Source organism: Melozone crissalis, unplaced genomic scaffold (assembly GCF_028551555.1).
Source record: "Melozone crissalis strain CALT ecotype California unplaced genomic scaffold, PUWL_Pcris_2 ptg000064l_1, whole genome shotgun sequence".
Lineage (NCBI taxonomy): Eukaryota > Metazoa > Chordata > Aves > Passeriformes > Passerellidae > Melozone > Melozone crissalis.
In genome coordinates this window covers 542,228-559,551 of record NW_026535842.1, presented here as the reverse complement: position 1 = coordinate 559,551, position 17,324 = coordinate 542,228, and the positions used below count along the sequence as shown (strand labels likewise).

Sequence of the window (17,324 nt, the reverse complement as noted above, 5' to 3'; positions counted from 1 at the left end):
GTGAAAGGCCTGGCAGCACGAAGCAGCTTTTGTTGTGTGGGTGCTGGCACGGAGCAGGTTTGGCCTCCTCTCCTCAGCAAAGGGAAAACAAGGCGCTGATCTGCGTTTTCTTGGCGTGTGTGCGTGCCGAGACAACGTGATAAATTCATGATCTGCTCATAACTCAGGGTGAGGAGAGCCCAGCTCGCCCAGAGGGCTGGGAAAGGGGTGGGCAGCCCCAGTGTCCCCATTGTCCCCATTGTCCCCAGTGTCACAGAGCCCTGGCTCCAGGCTGCAGAGCAGGAGCATCACCCAGGGCTCCTCAGGCTCTGGGGAGTTTCTCCCATCACTTTTAAAGCAGTGAGGTTCAGGCTGGAAGGTTTAGCTGAGGGTCAGAGGCTTCTGCCTTAAAATGCAGCATTTTCCATAATGTACGGATATCCTAATGTACAGTTATCCTATCTTCTGTAATGTACAGATATCCAAATGTACCTATATCCTAATATCCCTAATATCCAAATATCCCTATGTCGTAACTTCTGTAATGTACAGATATCCTAAGGTACAAATATCCTGATTTCTGTAATGTACAGATATCCCAATGTACCTATATCCTAATTTACCTATATACTAATTTCTGTAATGTACAGATATCCCAATGTACCTATATCCTAACTTCTATATTGTACAGATATCCTAATGTATCTATATCCTAATTTCTGTAATGTAGAGATAGCCTAATTTACCTATATCCTAATTCACCTATATGCTAAAGTACCTATATCCTAATTTCTGTAAGGTACAGATATCCTAATATAGAGATATCCTAATTTCTGTAAGGTACAGATATCCTAATTTACCTATATCCTCATTTACCTATATCCTAATTTCTGTAATGTAAAGATATCCTAATTTACCTATATCTTGATTTCTGTAATGTACAGATATCCTGATTTACCGATATCCTGATTCACCTATATCCTAATTTCTGTAATGTACAGACATCCCAATGTCCTCACCCCCCATCTCATTTATGCACCAATGGCAAGGAAATCCCTCATTTAAACTTTCTCTTTGAGGCCTGTGCGGGCGATGTGGCACTAACCCCCCTGTTCCCCCTCTGCAGACGAGAAGCCTTTCGTGGTGGAGGACACCTACCTGCTGTGCCCAGCACCTGTGCTCAGGGAAGTTGGCATGTAGGTTTTTGCTGCCCCAAAATTCACCTGCCCATGGGGAGATGGGGCTGGGTCTGCTCCCTGTGCTCTGTTTTTCTCTTATTTGACCCCAAGCTGCCATCCTCCCGTGCTCAGTGCCAGCTGTGCCCTGCAGCAGTGGCAATTGTCTGCACACGAGGATTTCTGAGCACCCAGGGCACCAGACAGGAGCTGCCCTGACCTGTTTCTGGTTTTTTCCAGGGAAGCAGCTCTGCAAGTGAGCATGAACGATGGGCTGAGCTTCATCTCCAGCTCTGTCATCATCTCCAGCACGCACTGTGTGAGTTGGGGTCCCTGAAATGCTCCTGGGGGTGCAAAGGGGGCTTGGAACGTGTGGCAATGTGACATTTTGGGTGTCTTGTGTGCCACGAGGTGGCCAAGCCTTTCAGGCTCCAGGTCTGGGCTGGGACAGGCTTGGGGAGGCTGACCTAGAGCAGAGTTACAGAATAAAGCAGGGATTTATTAATATTTATTATCTGTGGGTCCACCTTGGGCAGCACAAGAGCCCAGCCAGGGCTGCACCCAAGGTGAATCAAAAATGGGCACAAAATGAACCCAAGGTGCCACAAAATGGGCACAAAATGAACCCAAGATGAACCAAAATGGGCACAAAATGGACCCAAGATGAACCAAAATGGGCCCAAAATGGACCCAAGATGAACCAAAATGGGCCCAAATTCCCGACAGGTCACAGGCTCTGTCGCTTTTATAATTCTGCTCCATTTACATCTTGGAGTTCATTGCCCAATTCCAGCTTTAGGTTATTATCAAGTCCCATCCTCGTTTTTCCCTCTTCATTCCACGTTGTTTGTGCTCCTGGGCAAAGATCAGGCTGCCTTTGTCCAAGTGCTCCAGAAATTCCTTCTGCACCAGCAGATGCCAGATGTGTCACAGGCGTGTCAGGGGTGTCACAGGCGTGTCAGGGGTGTCACAGGTGTCACAGGCGTGTCAGGGGTGTCACAGGCGTGTCAGGCGTGTCAGGGGTGTCACAGGCGTGTCAGGCGTGTCACAGGCGTGTCAGGGGTGTCACAGGCGTGTCAGGGGTGTCACAGGTGTCACAGGTGTGTCAGGGGTGTCACAGGCGTGTCAGGCGTGTCAGGGGTGTCACAGGCGTGTCAGGGGTGTCACAGGTGTCACAGGTGTGTCAGGGGTGTCACAGGCGTGTCAGGCGTGTCAGGGGTGTCACAGGCGTGTCAGGGGTGTCACAGGCGTGTCAGAGGTGTCACAGGCGTGTCAGGCGTGTCAGGGGTGTCACAGGTGTGTCAGGGGTGTCACAGGTGTCACAGGTGTGTCAGGTGTGTCAGGGGTGTCACAGGCGTGTCAGGGGTGTCACAGGCGTGTCAGGTGTGTCAGGGGTGTCACAGGTGTCACAGGTGTGTCAGGGGTGTCACAGGCGTGTCAGGCGTGTCAGGGGTGTCACAGGCGTGTCAGGGGTGTCACAGGCGTGTCAGAGGTGTCACAGGCGTGTCAGGGGTGTCACAGGCGTGTCAGGCGTGTCAGGGGTGTCACAGGTGTGTCAGGGGTGTCACAGGTGTCACAGGTGTGTCAGGGGTGTCACAGGCGTGTCAGGGGTGTCACAGGTGTCACAGGCGTGTCAGGGTGTCACAGGCGTGTCAGGCGTGTCAGGGGTGTCACAGGCGTGTCAGGGGTGTCACAGGTGTCACAGGTGTGTCAGGCGTGTCAGGGGTGTCACAGGCGTGTCAGGGGTGTCACAGGCGTGTCAGGGGTGTCACAGGCGTCTCACTCTGTGCTCTCTGTGTTCCCCCCAGTCTGATGGCACCATCCTGGCCATTGCCTTGCTGATCCTGTTCCTGCTGCTGGCCCTGGCCCTGCTCTGGTGGTTCTGGCCCCTCTGCTGCACCGTGGTAAGTGGCACCAAATCACCAGCACCACTTCAGCAAATGCAGTCGGGGGGAGGATTTCTCAGAGCTTTCTCTTCTTTATTTTCACCTCTCTGGGAGGGCGTCCTGAGGGTCAGCAGCCGGGATGGCTCCCTGTGCTCTGCTCACCCCAAAACTCTGTGAAATGAGAGATAAAGGGTGATGAGGATGGAACAGGGAGCAATGCAGGGCTCTCAGGAGTGAGCTGAGGGCACGGGAGCTGCCTTGCACAACAGCCCAGAGCTGCAACCCCGAGTCACCAAACCACAGACATGGCCCTGGATCCCAGCCCGGGGACGGCTCCGGGATAATTGGGGATGTGTCAGGGGAAAAAAGGGAAAAAAAACACACCAGCCTCTTCCCTCGCCGAGGATAAATCTGTTTCTGAGCGACAAGCACATTTCTGAGGGCTGCAATTGCTCTTGGCACGCTCTTTGATTGGAGAGGAGTCATCGGTGTGCAGCAGTTCTCCAGGAAAGAGCCCGAGCCAGCTCCATCCCTGGAGTGAAGGGGCTGCATCAACAATATAATAAACCCTCACCCTGGGGTTTATCTGGAGCCCAGCGTCCCCTGGCCCTCGGCCATGGAGGAATGCTCTTTCCAAATGCATCCAGCTTTATTGGCCTCACAGGGGCTCTGGGATGAGGCTGGAATCCAGTTTACAGTAGAGGCAATTGTTGCTTAGCAGGTCAGAACAACAACAGCTCTTGGCTGTGCCTGGTGCAATGCACAGGCACGATTCCCCTGGATACCTGTGCAGGATGTTACAAAAATATGGGAGAATTCCCCTGAAACCTGTGCAGGATGTTACAGAAATATGGGGAGAATTCCCTGGATACCTATGCAGGATGTTATAAAAATATGGGAGAATTCCCCTGAAACCTGTGCAGGATGTTACAGAAAATGGGAGGATTCCCTGGATACCTGTGCAGGATGGTCTCTCCCTTTACTGGGATGCTCTCTCCCTGTACTGGGATGGGAATTTCTCCAAAAATTTCCATTTCTCCAAAATTTCCATTTCTCCAAAATTCCATTTCTCCAAAATTCCATTTCTCCAAAATTTCCATTTCTCCAAATTTTCATCCCTCTAAAATTTCATTTCTGTCTCTAAGGAGAAGATTGTGCTTTACTGCAGCTGAAGAAATTGGGACAGGCTTGCTTTAGCTTTGAAGTGTGGAGCAGCAGATCTCCAAGGAGAAGACACAGCAGATAGGACAGAAATAAAAAGGAAATGTTCCTTTCCCCAGCTCATACCTCAAATATGAAGCAGTCACAGGACCGAGAGGTCAAAACTATAAATATGCAAGGGGGGAAAAAAATAAGGAAATTAGTCAGATGGATCGTGGTTAATGCCATTAAAAATCCTTGTTTATTGAGACAGCAAGAATATGTATTCGGTGTTTTCCAGAGGAGTGAAGGGAATTAAGGACAAAAATAATCTGCCCAGTTAACAGCACGCTTCCAAGCTCCAGTCCTAATTGGAGGCAAAGTCCTTTATTTCTTATTTTGTGCTGTTTGCTTGGATTTAAATGATGATCTGTCCCATCCTGGAGCAGACATCTCCGCTGACAAGAACCACATTGCCCCATTTATCATGTGAAACCCCAGGGACACTCAGAGAGCACAGAAAACACCCCAGATACATTCCTGGGCTCTGCAAATTCTGGGCTCAGCCTCTGCTGTGCCTGAACGGCCGCAGAAATCCCAGGGCAGCAGGAAATTCATCATTCCCAATGTTTGAGACCTGCCTGGAGGTGGGTGGTGGCATTGCTGTGCTCTGCCATGGGGTTATCCATCTCAGTGTGGGCCCAAAATGAGGGTCTGAATGGGCCAAAATGAGGGTCTGAATGCCCCAAAATGAGGGGTTTTGATGTCACAAAATTAGGATCTCAGTGCCCCAAAATGAGGGTGTCACTGTCCCAAAATGAGGGTCTCAGGTGCCCCAGAATGAGGATTTCCGAGCCCCAAAAATGAGAGTCTCACTGTCCCAAAATTAGGGTATCAGTGCCCCAAAATGAGGACCTCAGAGCCCCAAAACGATGAGCTCAGTATGAGCCCCAAAATGAAGATTTCAGTGTCCCAAAATGTGGGTTTCTGAGCCCCAAAATGAGGGTCTCAGTGCCCCTAAATGAAGGTTTCAGTGTGAGCCCCAAAACGAGGGTCTTGGTACCCCAAAATGAAGATTTCAGAGCCCCAAAATGAGGATCTTGGTACCACAAAACGAGGGCCTCAGTGTCCCAAAATGAGGGTCTCAAGTGCCCCAAAGAGAGGGTTTCTGAGCCCCAAAATGAGGGTGTCACTATCCCAAAATGAGGTTCTCAGTGCCCCAAAATGATGATTTCATGTCCCCGGAGCTGGAGCTGTCAGAACCCAAAGGGGAGAAGGAAAAGCTTTGTGCTGTTTGAAGGCCTGGGCAGCGAGTCAGAAATGAGATTTTTCTTGGTAAGATTTGAACTTCAGCGAGTCAGAAATGAGAATTTTTTGCAAAATTTGAACTTTGAAAGGTCACACAGCTCAAAGGCACAGAAGACTGAACTCCCACATCTCCATCCTTGTCCAAATTCACCAACCCCTGCTGCCAATTCACTCTGAGAAGTGCAGAGCACCCAAAAATGGCAGGAATGTCCTTTTTTTCCCCCCCTTTTGGCCTGTGACAGCAAACACTTGATCTGTTTGCAGAAATCAGCCACTTTGTGTGTGCGTGTGTGCCCATGGGGAGGAATGCAAATGTATGGAAACGAGCCATTCCAATTCCATCCAATTCCAAGTGTGTAATCTGCACTGCTGCTGGCTCAGGAATTGTGCTTGGATGCTCAGCTGGACCAAAACTGGAGGGGTTATTCTGATTTTTAACTCCGTACCATTCTGAGTAATTTTCACAGTTTTTGTTGGTTTGGGTCATTTTCATAGCCTTCATCGTTTTTGGTCATTGTCATGGTCTTTGTCATTTTTGGTCATTGGGGCAGTTTTGATCATTTTGGGTCATTTTCACAGGGTTTTTTTGGTAGTTTCAATGGTTTTCATGATTGTCCCTGCCCTCCCCTTGGAAAGTCTCTGTTGCTCTTGGAGGCTCCGCTGGCTGCAGCTGCTGCCAAGCCCTGCATGCAAAGTTTCTGCATGAAATAATGGGCTCACACCCTCAGCCCTGGGCTGGTTCCTATGGAGAAATCCTGGAGCCTCTCCCTGCTCCAGTGGAAACCTCAGTCAGCCATAGATCTATGTGCTTATATTTATATTTATATATTTATATTGTATTTATATGGTTATATTTACACTTATATTTATATTTAATATTCTATTTATATATTTATATTATATTTATATATTTATATTCATAAATATATGAATATATGAATATATATTTATGAATATAAAAATATAAATATGCATTTATATACATATATAATATAATATAATAATACATAAATGTAAATATACATATACATAAATATAGATATAAATATAAATATTTATTCATCTGTTTATATATTTATATATTTATATTCTATCTATCTGTTTTGGTTTATTTTATATTTATATAAATATTTATACGTTTAATATTTTGTATTTCTATATTTATATTTATGGGTTTATGGGTTTTTTAAATTTTATATTTATATAGATAAAGAAAGGATTTTTTTTTAGAAAATATCATAGCTACAGGCTGTCACTGGGGATGTAAATATATATATGTAAATATATCTATAATGTATGATGTAAATAGATATATATGTAAATAGATATACATATATATCTATATATTTACATATATCCATATAAATATATTTATATATTTATATTATATCTCTATTATTAGGTTTATTTTAATTTTATATTTATAAAAATATTTTTATATTTAATATTTTTTATTTCTATATTTATAATTTTAGGTTTATTTTAATTTTATTTTTATATAGATAAAAGAAAGGATTTTTCAGAAAATATCATAGCCACAGGCTGTCACTGGGGATGTAAATAGATATATATGTAAATAGATATACATATATATCTATATGTTGACATATATCTATATAAATATATTTATATTTATATATTTATATTATATCTCTATGGTTATGTTTATTTTATTTTTTTTATATTTATATATTTAATATTTTGTATTTCTATATTTATAGTTTTAGGTTTATTTTAATTTTATGTTTATATAAATAAAGAAAGGTTTTTTCAGAAAAATGTCGTAGCCACTGGGGATGTCCCTGTGGCTTTGGGGCACCCCCTGAGCACCCTGTGCTCCCACAGAGGGCTAGAGCAGCACATCCTGCTGCTTTCCCCTGTGCGTTTGAGGAACAAAACAGGAATTTATGGTTCTCTTTCTCTTTAATCTTCCAGATCATCAAGGAGCCTCCCCCTCCTCCTGCAGAGGACAGCGAGGTGAGTGACCCTTGGGGAGCAAGGTTTTGGTCAGTGCCCTCAGAAAAAAGTGATCAAATCACCCCAGAAAAGGTGATTCAATGACCTCAGAAAAGGTGACCAAATCACCCCAGAAAAAAGTGATCAAATCACTCAGAAAAGGTGATCACATCACCTCAGAAAAGGTGATCAAATCACCCCAGAAAAAGTGATTAAATCACCCCAGAAAAGGTGATCAAAGCACTCCAGAAAAGGTGATTAAAGCACCCCAGAAAAGGTGATCAAAGCACCCCAGAAAAGGTGATTAAAGCACCCCAGAAAAGGTGATCAAATCACCCCAGAAAAGCTGATTAAACCTGTGGGTTCCCAGGTAGGAAAGGAGAGCTCAGACCATCCCTCCTCACCTGGCCCGAGCACGCAGGTGTGATTCACACACACAGCCCCTGAGCCCGTGTTTAACTCTGGCTTGGCTAAAATCTTGACTCAGGATTTTCTGTTTTGCTCCAAACAAATAGAAGATGGGGTTGATTTCCTACAATCCATTTTTCAGCTCGCAGACATCCCCCTTCCCTGCAGCAGCAGGGTTACACTTGGATTACAGTTGGATTCTTTCCTTCTCACGAAATCCTTGGCCATAAAAGAAGAAAAAAACAAAAAAAAAAAAAAATAAAACCAAAAAAGGAATTCTTGCATCAGCAGTTTGGGAGCTGAAGGCCACAGGAGGAAGGAGAATGCATTGCATACAAGGAGGGGAAGCAGCTCTGCTCTCAGAGGTTTCACTGAACTCTGCTTCATGGCAAATTTTCAGTTTCGTAGCCAGATTTCGGTGTCATGGCCAAATTTCAGTTTCACGGCCAAATTTCAGCTTCATAACAAATTTCAGTTTCACAGCCAAATTTCAGTTTCACGACCAATTTTCAGCTTCATGGCCAATTTTCTGTTTCACAGCCGATTTTAATTTTCTCGTCCAAATTTCAGCTTCATGGCCAAATTTCAGCTTCATGGCCAGATTTCAGCTTCATGGCCAGATTTCAGTTTCATGGCAAATTTCATTTTCACAGCCAAATTTCAGCTTCATAGACAATTTTCAGCTTCATGGCCAAATTTCAGTGTCATAGCCAGATTTTAGTGTCATGGCCAAATTTCAGTTTCATAGCCAAATTTCAGTTCCATAGCAAATTTCCATTTCACAGCCAGATTTCACCTTCATAGCCAAATTTCAGCTTCAGAGCCAAATGAATTTGAAATGAATTTCAGTGCCATGGCCAAATTTCAGTTTCACGGCCAAATTTCAGCTTCACAGCTGAAAATATCTTCAGTTTCATAGCCAAATTTCAGTTTCACAGCCAAATTTCAGTTTCACAGCCAAATTTCAGCTTCATAACCAATTTTCGGCTTCACAACCAAATTTCAGTTTCGCGTTTGTGTCTCGAGGATGAGCTCAGATGAAGCTGGAGTTGTCCAGGCTGCAGAGGAGAAGGTTCTGGGACCCTTTAGAGGCACCAAAACCTTCCCCAGCTGCCTGGGAACACCAGGGTGTCCCCAAAGTGTCACCAGGGGGTGGCCATGGGGTTTGGAATGGCTCCAGGGGTGGCAGGAAGGAGTCCTGAACTAAATCCCACACTAAAATTCAATGAGGAATCTCTCACGCAGAGCAGCGATTGCGGCGCCGTGGCTCAGCCCTCGGTGCGGGCAGAGCTCTCCAGAAATGCTGAATTCTGACAAAATTCAGGCACTGCAGGGACAACTGCGAAAGTAATTATAAGGGTGGGGAGAGGGGTGAGTTGTCCAATTTTTTTTTTTTTAATTTTTTTTTTTTTTAATATCTGGCCAAATTTGAGTTCTTACCCCGAGCGGTTCAGCTGTCCCTCTGGAGCCTGAATTATCCTCGCGTTACCCACGGACGAGGTTCCCTCAGGTCAGGGTCACGGCGCCCAGAGCCCAGCCTGGCCCCTGAGATAAACACACTTCTTTGTTTTCTGCAACCCAGCGCTGCCCTGACTGTGCAGCGCAGCCCTGAAAAGAAACCCGAGCTCCATCTAAAGCAGATTGTGGCGCTGGGAGGGCGCCAGGCTCTGCACAGCCCATGCCCAGCATCCTCAAACGCTCCTGGGGCTGATTTTGGAGCTGGAGCTCCTCGGGTACCAACCCCAGGCGGAGGAGAGCAGAGCTGGGGCAGGCAGGGGGTGAGGGTCATCCCAAATTGGGGTGCTGGAGGTGGAATTTGGGTGTTTTCCCTGCTCCTGCCTCTCCCAGCCATTCCCAGCTCCCCCAGGGGGGCATTTTTGGGGCTCTGGGGGCATTTTTGGGGGTCAGAACCTCCCGTGCCCTGGCAGAGATGCGAAGAGAGATGCAGCAAACCTGGGGCTCCTTTGTTTGTGGCTGCGCTGCTGCGCCCCGGGCTCGCGGGGCTTGTGGGGAAAATTTCCTAAACCTTGGAATTTCCTGTTGTGAGGAGTCCAGACTGTGCTGGGCTGAAGGGAGAGAAAAGAGAAATGCTGAAGGAAAATATTTCCATGGCTTCGCTTCCACTTTTTTCTCTTTTTTTTTTTTTATTTTTCTTTCTTTTCTTTCTTTCCTTTTTTTTTTCTTTTCTTTTTTTCTTTTTCTTTTTGTTTTTTTGTTTTTTCCTTTACTTTTTTTACTTTTTTTTCTTTTTTCCTTTTTTCTTTTTTCTTTTTTTTCCTTTTCCTTTTTTCCTTTTTCCTTTTTCCTTTTTTCTTTCCTTTTTTCTTTTTTTTCTTTTCTTCCTTTTTTTCTTTTTTATTCCTTTTTTTTCTTCCTTTTTTACTTTTTTGTTCTTTTTTTCTTCCTTTTTTTCCTTTTTTCTTTTTTATTCCTTTTTTTTCTTCCTTTTTTCTTTTTTTTCTTCCTTTTTTTTTCCTTTTGTTTTCCTTTTTTCTTTTTTTTTTCCTTTCTTTCTTTTTTTTTCCTTTTTTTTCCTTTTTTTCTTTTTTTTTTTTTTTTTAACAAAGAAAAATCCTCCTGGCAAGCTTCACGCAGAGATATTGAGTTTTTTGGATTGCAGCAAAGAGCCTCAGCAGCCCTGAGGAGAAGAGCCTGGTGCTTGTGACCAGTTGTTCACCCTTGCCTTGGCTCAGGCCACGTTTTGCAGCCCGGTTTCTGTGTTTTGATAAACTGAAATGCTTTTGGTTGCCGTGAAAACCGGAGTTTTTCTTGGATTTTTTTTTTCTTCCCCCCCTCCCACCGCCACCCAGTTTTTCAGTTTTCCTGATGGGGAGTTTCAATTTCAAAGTATTTTTGGCTTTTCCAGTTTTGGAAAGCTCCTGAGTTTTGGAGTTCAGCCAAATCCCTGTGAAAAATTAAAGAAAGGAGAAGCAAAAAGAGAGAGGAACCATTATTCTTTTCTCTCCACGTTTTTCACAGGAAATACTTCACGTTTTTGATGAACTCTGCTTTTCTGCTTTGCCAGTTCACAGCCTGAGCTGTAGGAATTAAAGGAAAAGGCGCTGTCAGTGCACACTCTGACCTGGCAGGGAATTTAAAACACCTTGAATTTCACTGGGGCTTTGGCAGGCTCATTTCAAACAATGATAATAATTTATCATTAGGCAAGGACAAGGCAGCCTGGGACTGCTCATCCCTTCTCATCCCTTCCATCCCTTCCCATCCCTGCTTGTTTCTTCCCATCCTTCCTCACCCATTCCCATCCCTGCTTGTTCCTTTCTATCCCTGCCCATTCCTTCCATTCCTGCTCAGCCATTTCCATCCCTGTCCATTCCTTCCCATCCCTTTCTACCCCTGCTCATCCCATTCCATCCCTGCTCATTCCTTCCCATCCCAAAATCTCATTCCTTTCAAAGCCTGCTCATTCCCTTCCATCCCTGCTCATTCCTTCCTATCCCTTCCATTCCTTCCCATTCCTGTCCATCCCTTCCCATCCCTTTCCATACCTTTCCACCCCTGCTCATTCCTTCCCATCCCTGTTCATCCCTTTCCATTCCTTTCTATTCCTGCTCATTCCTTTCAAACTCTGCTCATTCTTTTCCATCCTTTCCATCCTTTCCATCCCTTCCATCCCTTCCCATCCCTGCTCATTCCCTTCCATCCCTGCTTGTTCCTTCCCATCCTTTTCCATCCTTCCCGTCCCTTTCCATCCCTCTCATCCCTTCCCATCCCTGTTCATCCCTTCCATCCCTACTCATTCCTTTCTATCCATTTCTATCCTTGCTCATCCCTTCCCATTCCTTTCCATCCTTTCCATCCCTGTCCATCCCTTCCCATCCCTCCCATCCCTTCCCATCCTTTTCCATCCCTGGCAGCTGCAGCCCTGCTGTGTTTTGCAGGAGGAGGATGATGATGGGCTGCCCAAGAAGAAGTGGCCCACAGTGGACGCCTCCTACTACGGAGGGCGAGGAGTGGGCGGCATCAAACGGATGGAGGTGAGGAGACCCCAGGCAGGGCACCCATCAGGGCAGGCACAACCTTCCTGGGGTTTTCAGGAGTCCAGATCATTTTTTATGGGAATATTGGGGAGGCAAACACAGATTTATGGAGTTTAGTAACGTCCTGGTCCGTGCCTGGGACACTGCCACACAGATTACCAGGAGATGGTTTCAGTTCTCCTGAAAAGCTCCCCCGCTGCCGCGTTTCTCATAAACCACCACGAAGGACAGGCTGAAAATTTGGGCTGCAGTCCAGAAACAAACCTGCCGGGCTGAGCATTGCTGTTCAGCTGGGGACACCCAGGGGCAGGGCTGTTCATGGAGCAGGGGTGGCACAGCCTGACCCTGAACCTGATCCTGGCTCTGATCCTGGTTCTGACCCTGACCCTGATCCTGACACTGATCTGACCCTGATCCTGGCCCTGATCTTGATCCTGACCCTGGTTCTGACCCTGACCGTGATCCTGACACTGATCTGACCATGATCCTGATCCTGGCCCTAATCCTGATCCTGACCCTGATCCCAATTCCAATCCTGACCCTGATCCTGACCCTGATCCTGACCCTAACCCTGACCCTAATCCTGATCCTGACCCTGGTTCTGATCCTGACCCTGATCCCAATTCCAATCCTGACCCTGGTCCTGACCTTGATCGTGATCCCGACCCTGACCCCGAATCTGATCCTGACCCTGATCCTGATCCCAATTCCAGTCCTGATCCTGACCCCAATCCTTCCCCTAATCCTAATCCTGATCCTGCCCCTAATCCTGCCCCTGATGCTGGTTCTGATCCCTGCCCCTGATCCTGATCCCATCCCTGATCCTGACCCTGACCCTAATCCCAATCCCAGTCCCATCCCTGACCCTGATCCCATCCCTGCCCCTGATCCTGACCCATCCCTGATCCCCCCCCTGCCCCGCTGGCCGTTCCAGGTGCGCTGGGGCGAGAAGGGCTCCACGGAGGAAGGCGCCAAGCTGGAGAAGGCCAAGAACGCGCGGGTGAAGATGCCCGAGCAGGAGTTCGAGTTCCCCGAGCCCCGGAGCCTGGGCAGCGGCGCCCGCCGCGCCTCGGCCCCACACAGGTGGTACTCGCCCATCAAGGTGAGCCCGGGGCACCAGGTGCTTCTGCTGGGGGGTGTGCTCACATCCAGCTGTTGTGGGGTGTGCCCGCTGCCAGCTGTTGTGGGGTGTGCCCGCTGCCAGCTGTTGTGCTCTGTCCTCAGTTCCAGGTGTTGTGGTGTGTCCTCAGTTCCAGGATGGCACCAGCAGATCCTTCTGTTGAAATTACATTTAAAATGTCATTTTCCAGCCACCCCAGCACTGCTGGGTAAATCCCAGGTGGATCCCAGGTAGATCCCAGCACTGCCAGGTGGATCCCAGGTGGATCCCAGGTGGATCCCAGCCCCCCAGCACTGCCTGGCCGTGTGTCCCTGTCCCTTCCCCAGCCCCTGTCCCCCCTGTCTCAGTCCCCAAAGCTGCTGTGGCCACCTGGGCTCACAGGCAGCTCCAAGGTGCCTGTGCCTGACCCCAGCAGGTCCCAGGAGCCCTGAGGTGACCCAGGGTCAGTGCAGGGCTGAGTTCACCACGAATCCAGAGGAAATTCCAGGGCTGGAGCCGTGCACTCCTTCATTTGTCATCTGCCCCGAGTGCTTCTTCTCTGTGGGCTCCAGATCCAGCAGGACTCGAGGCTTTGTTTGCCTTCAGACCTTGCATATTTTTGTTTTTTATTCCTCCAAGTGACCTCGTGCTGGAGCTGTGGAGGAGCTCCATGCATGGGGAGCACAGGAGGCTTTCTGCTGCCAGGAGCGAGCTCTGCCATCCCCTGTCTCCAGCCATCATCCTTTCCATGATGCAGACGCTCCCTCCCTCCCACCCAGATGTCTCACAGGCTCCCAGGGATGGAGCTCTTGGCTTTCCCCAAAAACCATGGCAGAAACTGGGACTGCAGAGTAAAAAAAGGATTTTTTTTTTTTTTTAAATTTTTAAACGTGTTCCATGGAAAGTTGTCGCTTTGCCTCTGGTTTCCTGACGGAGAAATGGAAGGAGAAGGTGCTCACTTCTGGAGCTGTCAGGGTGGACAGGAGATCAAGGGCTCGCAGCAGCTCTGCTGCAGAGGGGAGAGGGCTTGGAGCAGAAGGATTTGGAGCAGAAGGATTTGGAGCAGAAGGATTTGGAGCAGAAGGATTTGGAGCACAAGGGGTTGGAGCACAAGGGGTGGTTTCCCTCAGCTCTGGGCCCAAACGCAGGAGAATCTGACACGGAGGTTTCTGGCCTCTCCCTCTGAGCATCCCAGACTTTCCTGGCTCTCACCTCGGGAAGTTTTCCCCCCACATCCTTTCAAACGAGTTCCATGCAGTCATTTCTCGTGCCTGCTCCACCCCAGCGGCACCATGCAGACCCCAGAGGGGATTCGGGATCCCTGGAACGGGAACAGAAGGGCTCTGCCCCATGAAAGGGAGTGTGGGTGCCACACCTGGGACCACAGAGGAGCCCCCAAACCCCCAAACGTGAGCTGTGCCGCTCCCAGGCCTGGGGCTGGCACCCAGAGCAGCAGAGTCAGCTCAGGGGGGGGGACACTGAGCCCTTCCCCAGCTCCTCTGACACGCCCAGCTCACCTTCCCACCCTCAGGGGTCCCAGGCACTCACACGGACATTGCTGCCCTCGCTGGGGTTTGTCATCCCCATTTGCAGTGGGGAGTGACGTTACCTGCCACACCTGACTGACCTAACACACCTGAGTGCTGTTATCTGTCACACCTGACAGACCTAACACACCTCAGTGCTGTTATCTGTCACACCTGACAGATCTAACACACCTGAGTGCTGTTATCTCACATCTGAGTGCTGTTATCTGTCACACCTGACAGACCTAACACACCTGAGTGCTGTTATCTGTCACACCTGACAGACCTAACACACCTCAGTGCTGTTATCTGTCACACCTGACAGACCTAACACACCTGAGTGCTGTTATCTGTCACACCTGACAGATCTAACACACCTGAGTGCTGTTATCTCACATCTGAGTGCTGTTATCTGTCACACCTGACAGACCTAACACACCTGAGTGCTGTTATCTCACATCTGAGTGCTGTTATCTGTCACACCTGACAGACCTAACACACCTGAGTGCTGTTATCTGCCACACCTGACAGACCTAACACACCTGAGTGCTGTTATCTCACATCTGAGTGCTGTTATCTGTCACACCTGACAGACCTAACACACCTGAGTGCTGTTATCTGTCACACCTGACAGATCTAACACACCTGAGTGCTGTTATCTCACACCTGAGTGCTATTATCTGTCACACCTGACAGACCTAACACACCTGAGTGCTGTTATCTGTCACACCTGACAGACCTAACACACCTGAGTGCTGTTATCTCACACCTGAGTGCTATTATCTGTCACACCTGACAGATCTAACACACCTCAGTGCTGTTATCTGTCACACCTGAGTGCTGGGCAGGACAAACCCCCGTTTGTGTCCCCCCAGGGAAAGCTGGACGCGCTCTGGGTGCTGCTGAGGAAGGGCTACGACCGCGTGTCCGTGATGCGCCCGCAGCCCGGGGACAAGGTATGGACTGCAGAGCCGGGCAGCGATGGCTGTCACCTCCTGTCACCTCCTGTCACCTCCTCTGTCACCTCCTGTCACGTCCTGTCACCTCCTCTGTCACCCCTATCACAACCTCTGTCACCTGCTCTGTCACCTCTGTCACCTCTGCCAATTATATATGTTATATGTTATATGTTATTTGTTATATGTTATATATTATTCCTGACCAAAAGGTGTAGGAATTATTCCTGACCAAACACTGTGGGACTCATTCTGGTTTTGGGCTGTTCAAAGCTCTGTGAAATCTCAGATTTTGGGCTGTTCAGGGCACTGTGAAATCTCAGACTTTGGGCTGTTTAAGGCTCTGTGAAATCTCAGATTTTGGGCTTTTTGGAGCCCTTTTCCCTCCCAGGCAGATGTTTCCCCCCCATGCACAGCTGTCTGGGGCTCTCTGTGTGCCCTCCACAGCAGCTCCTCTGAACCCTTCATCCCTCCTCATCCTCCTCCCTGTGCCCAGCCTGGGCACTGCAGGGAGGGCGTTCAAAACCTGCAGAAATCCCCCAAAAATCTGCTCCATTTGGGCTCTTTTTTATTCCACCAGGAAAAACATTTACTTTGGGAGAGGAAAGAGTAAAACAGAAAACGCTCAGCGGGCCAAAAGCAAAGAAAGGCCCCAGAAATGCTCTGGTGCCTTCGGGGATGATTTCATATCCAAAGGAATGAGCCCACGATACAGTAATGCTGATCCTGACACCCGAGCATTTACAGTGGGATCTCTCGCAGGTGGAACCCGTGAGGGAGAAAAGGGGAAAATGACGGCTCAGAGGGCAAAGGTTTTGTTTGGAGCCGTACAACAAACCGTAGCTTAGCACCGAGGAGCAGGAACAGGGGTTTGTTGGATCCCGAGGAGCGCTGGGGTTCGGGGACACCCCGATGGCGAGGGGATGCATTTCAGGAACTGCCCTGAGCAGGGAAATGGCCCAGCTGAGCTAAAGAAACCTCTGGCCTGCTGAAGGAGAGGGGTGGGAGGGTCTGAGAGCTCCATCCATGCCAGGGTGGGGGGACAGGGTGGGATGGGAAGGTCTGAGAGGTCCCAGCTGTGCCATGGGGGTACCAGGGGTAGGACAGGGGGGTCTGTGGGGGTCCATCCCATGCCAGGATGGTGGCCACAGGTGGTCTGAGAGCTCCATCCCATGCCTTGGTGGTGGCCAGGGGTGGGACAGGTGGTCTCTGAGCTCCATGGTGGTACCAGGGCTGGGATGGGAGGGTCTGTGAGCTCCATGGTGGTACCAGGGGTGGTCGGGGGCGGTCTCTGAGCTCCCAGTTCCCCTCCCCGTAACTCCCCCTCTCCCCTCCGCTCCAGGGCCGCTGCATCACCTTCACGCGGGTGAAGAACGCGGGGGCGCCCCCCAAGTACCCCCTGAACAACGCCTGCCCCTGCGCCCCGCCCCCCGCGCCCGTGTACACGCCCCCCGGCCCCGCCCCCACCTACACCGCCCCGCCCCCCCACGCCCCCTCCCCCTCCTCCACGCTGCCCCCGCTGCCCCCCCCGCCCCAGGCCCCGCCCCCCGCCCGGGCCCCGCCCCCGTCCCGGCCCCCGCCCCGCCCCACGGCCTGAGGGGTCCTGGGGGGTCCCCGCGCTCCCCCCGGGGCTCTCTCGGTACTGTACCCCCCCCCCCCCCGGGACAGCACAGCAGCCACGCCCCCCTGCCCCCTTCTGGAACCTTCTGGAACCTTCTCCCCTCTGCACCCCCACCTCTGGGTCCCCTGTGCCACCACGGGGCCCTCTGCAGGAAGGCACACCTGGGCACACCTGGATGCACCTGAGCACACCTGGGCACACCTGGGCACACCTGGCATACCTGGATGCACCTGGATGCACCTGGAGACCTGAGCACACCTGGGCATACCTGG

The 17,324-nt window shown here is 49.3% G+C and overlaps 1 protein-coding gene across 1 annotated transcript in view; it reads left to right on the top strand.

Annotated features, from left to right (window-relative positions):
• The window catches only part of ANTXR1 (ANTXR cell adhesion molecule 1), a 36,733-nt gene extending 19,705 nt beyond the window's left edge, over positions 1–17,028 (top strand). The window contains exons 11-18 of the mRNA XM_054289143.1: positions 1,106–1,175; positions 1,395–1,473; positions 2,963–3,058; positions 7,424–7,465; positions 11,752–11,847; positions 12,785–12,952; positions 15,351–15,431; positions 16,774–17,028. Of these exons, the coding sequence (XP_054145118.1) occupies positions 1,106–1,175; positions 1,395–1,473; positions 2,963–3,058; positions 7,424–7,465; positions 11,752–11,847; positions 12,785–12,952; positions 15,351–15,431; positions 16,774–17,028 (887 nt within the window). The remainder of the gene's footprint in view (positions 1–1,105; positions 1,176–1,394; positions 1,474–2,962; positions 3,059–7,423; positions 7,466–11,751; positions 11,848–12,784; positions 12,953–15,350; positions 15,432–16,773) is intronic.
• The last annotated feature ends 296 nt before the right edge of the window (positions 17,029–17,324 follow it).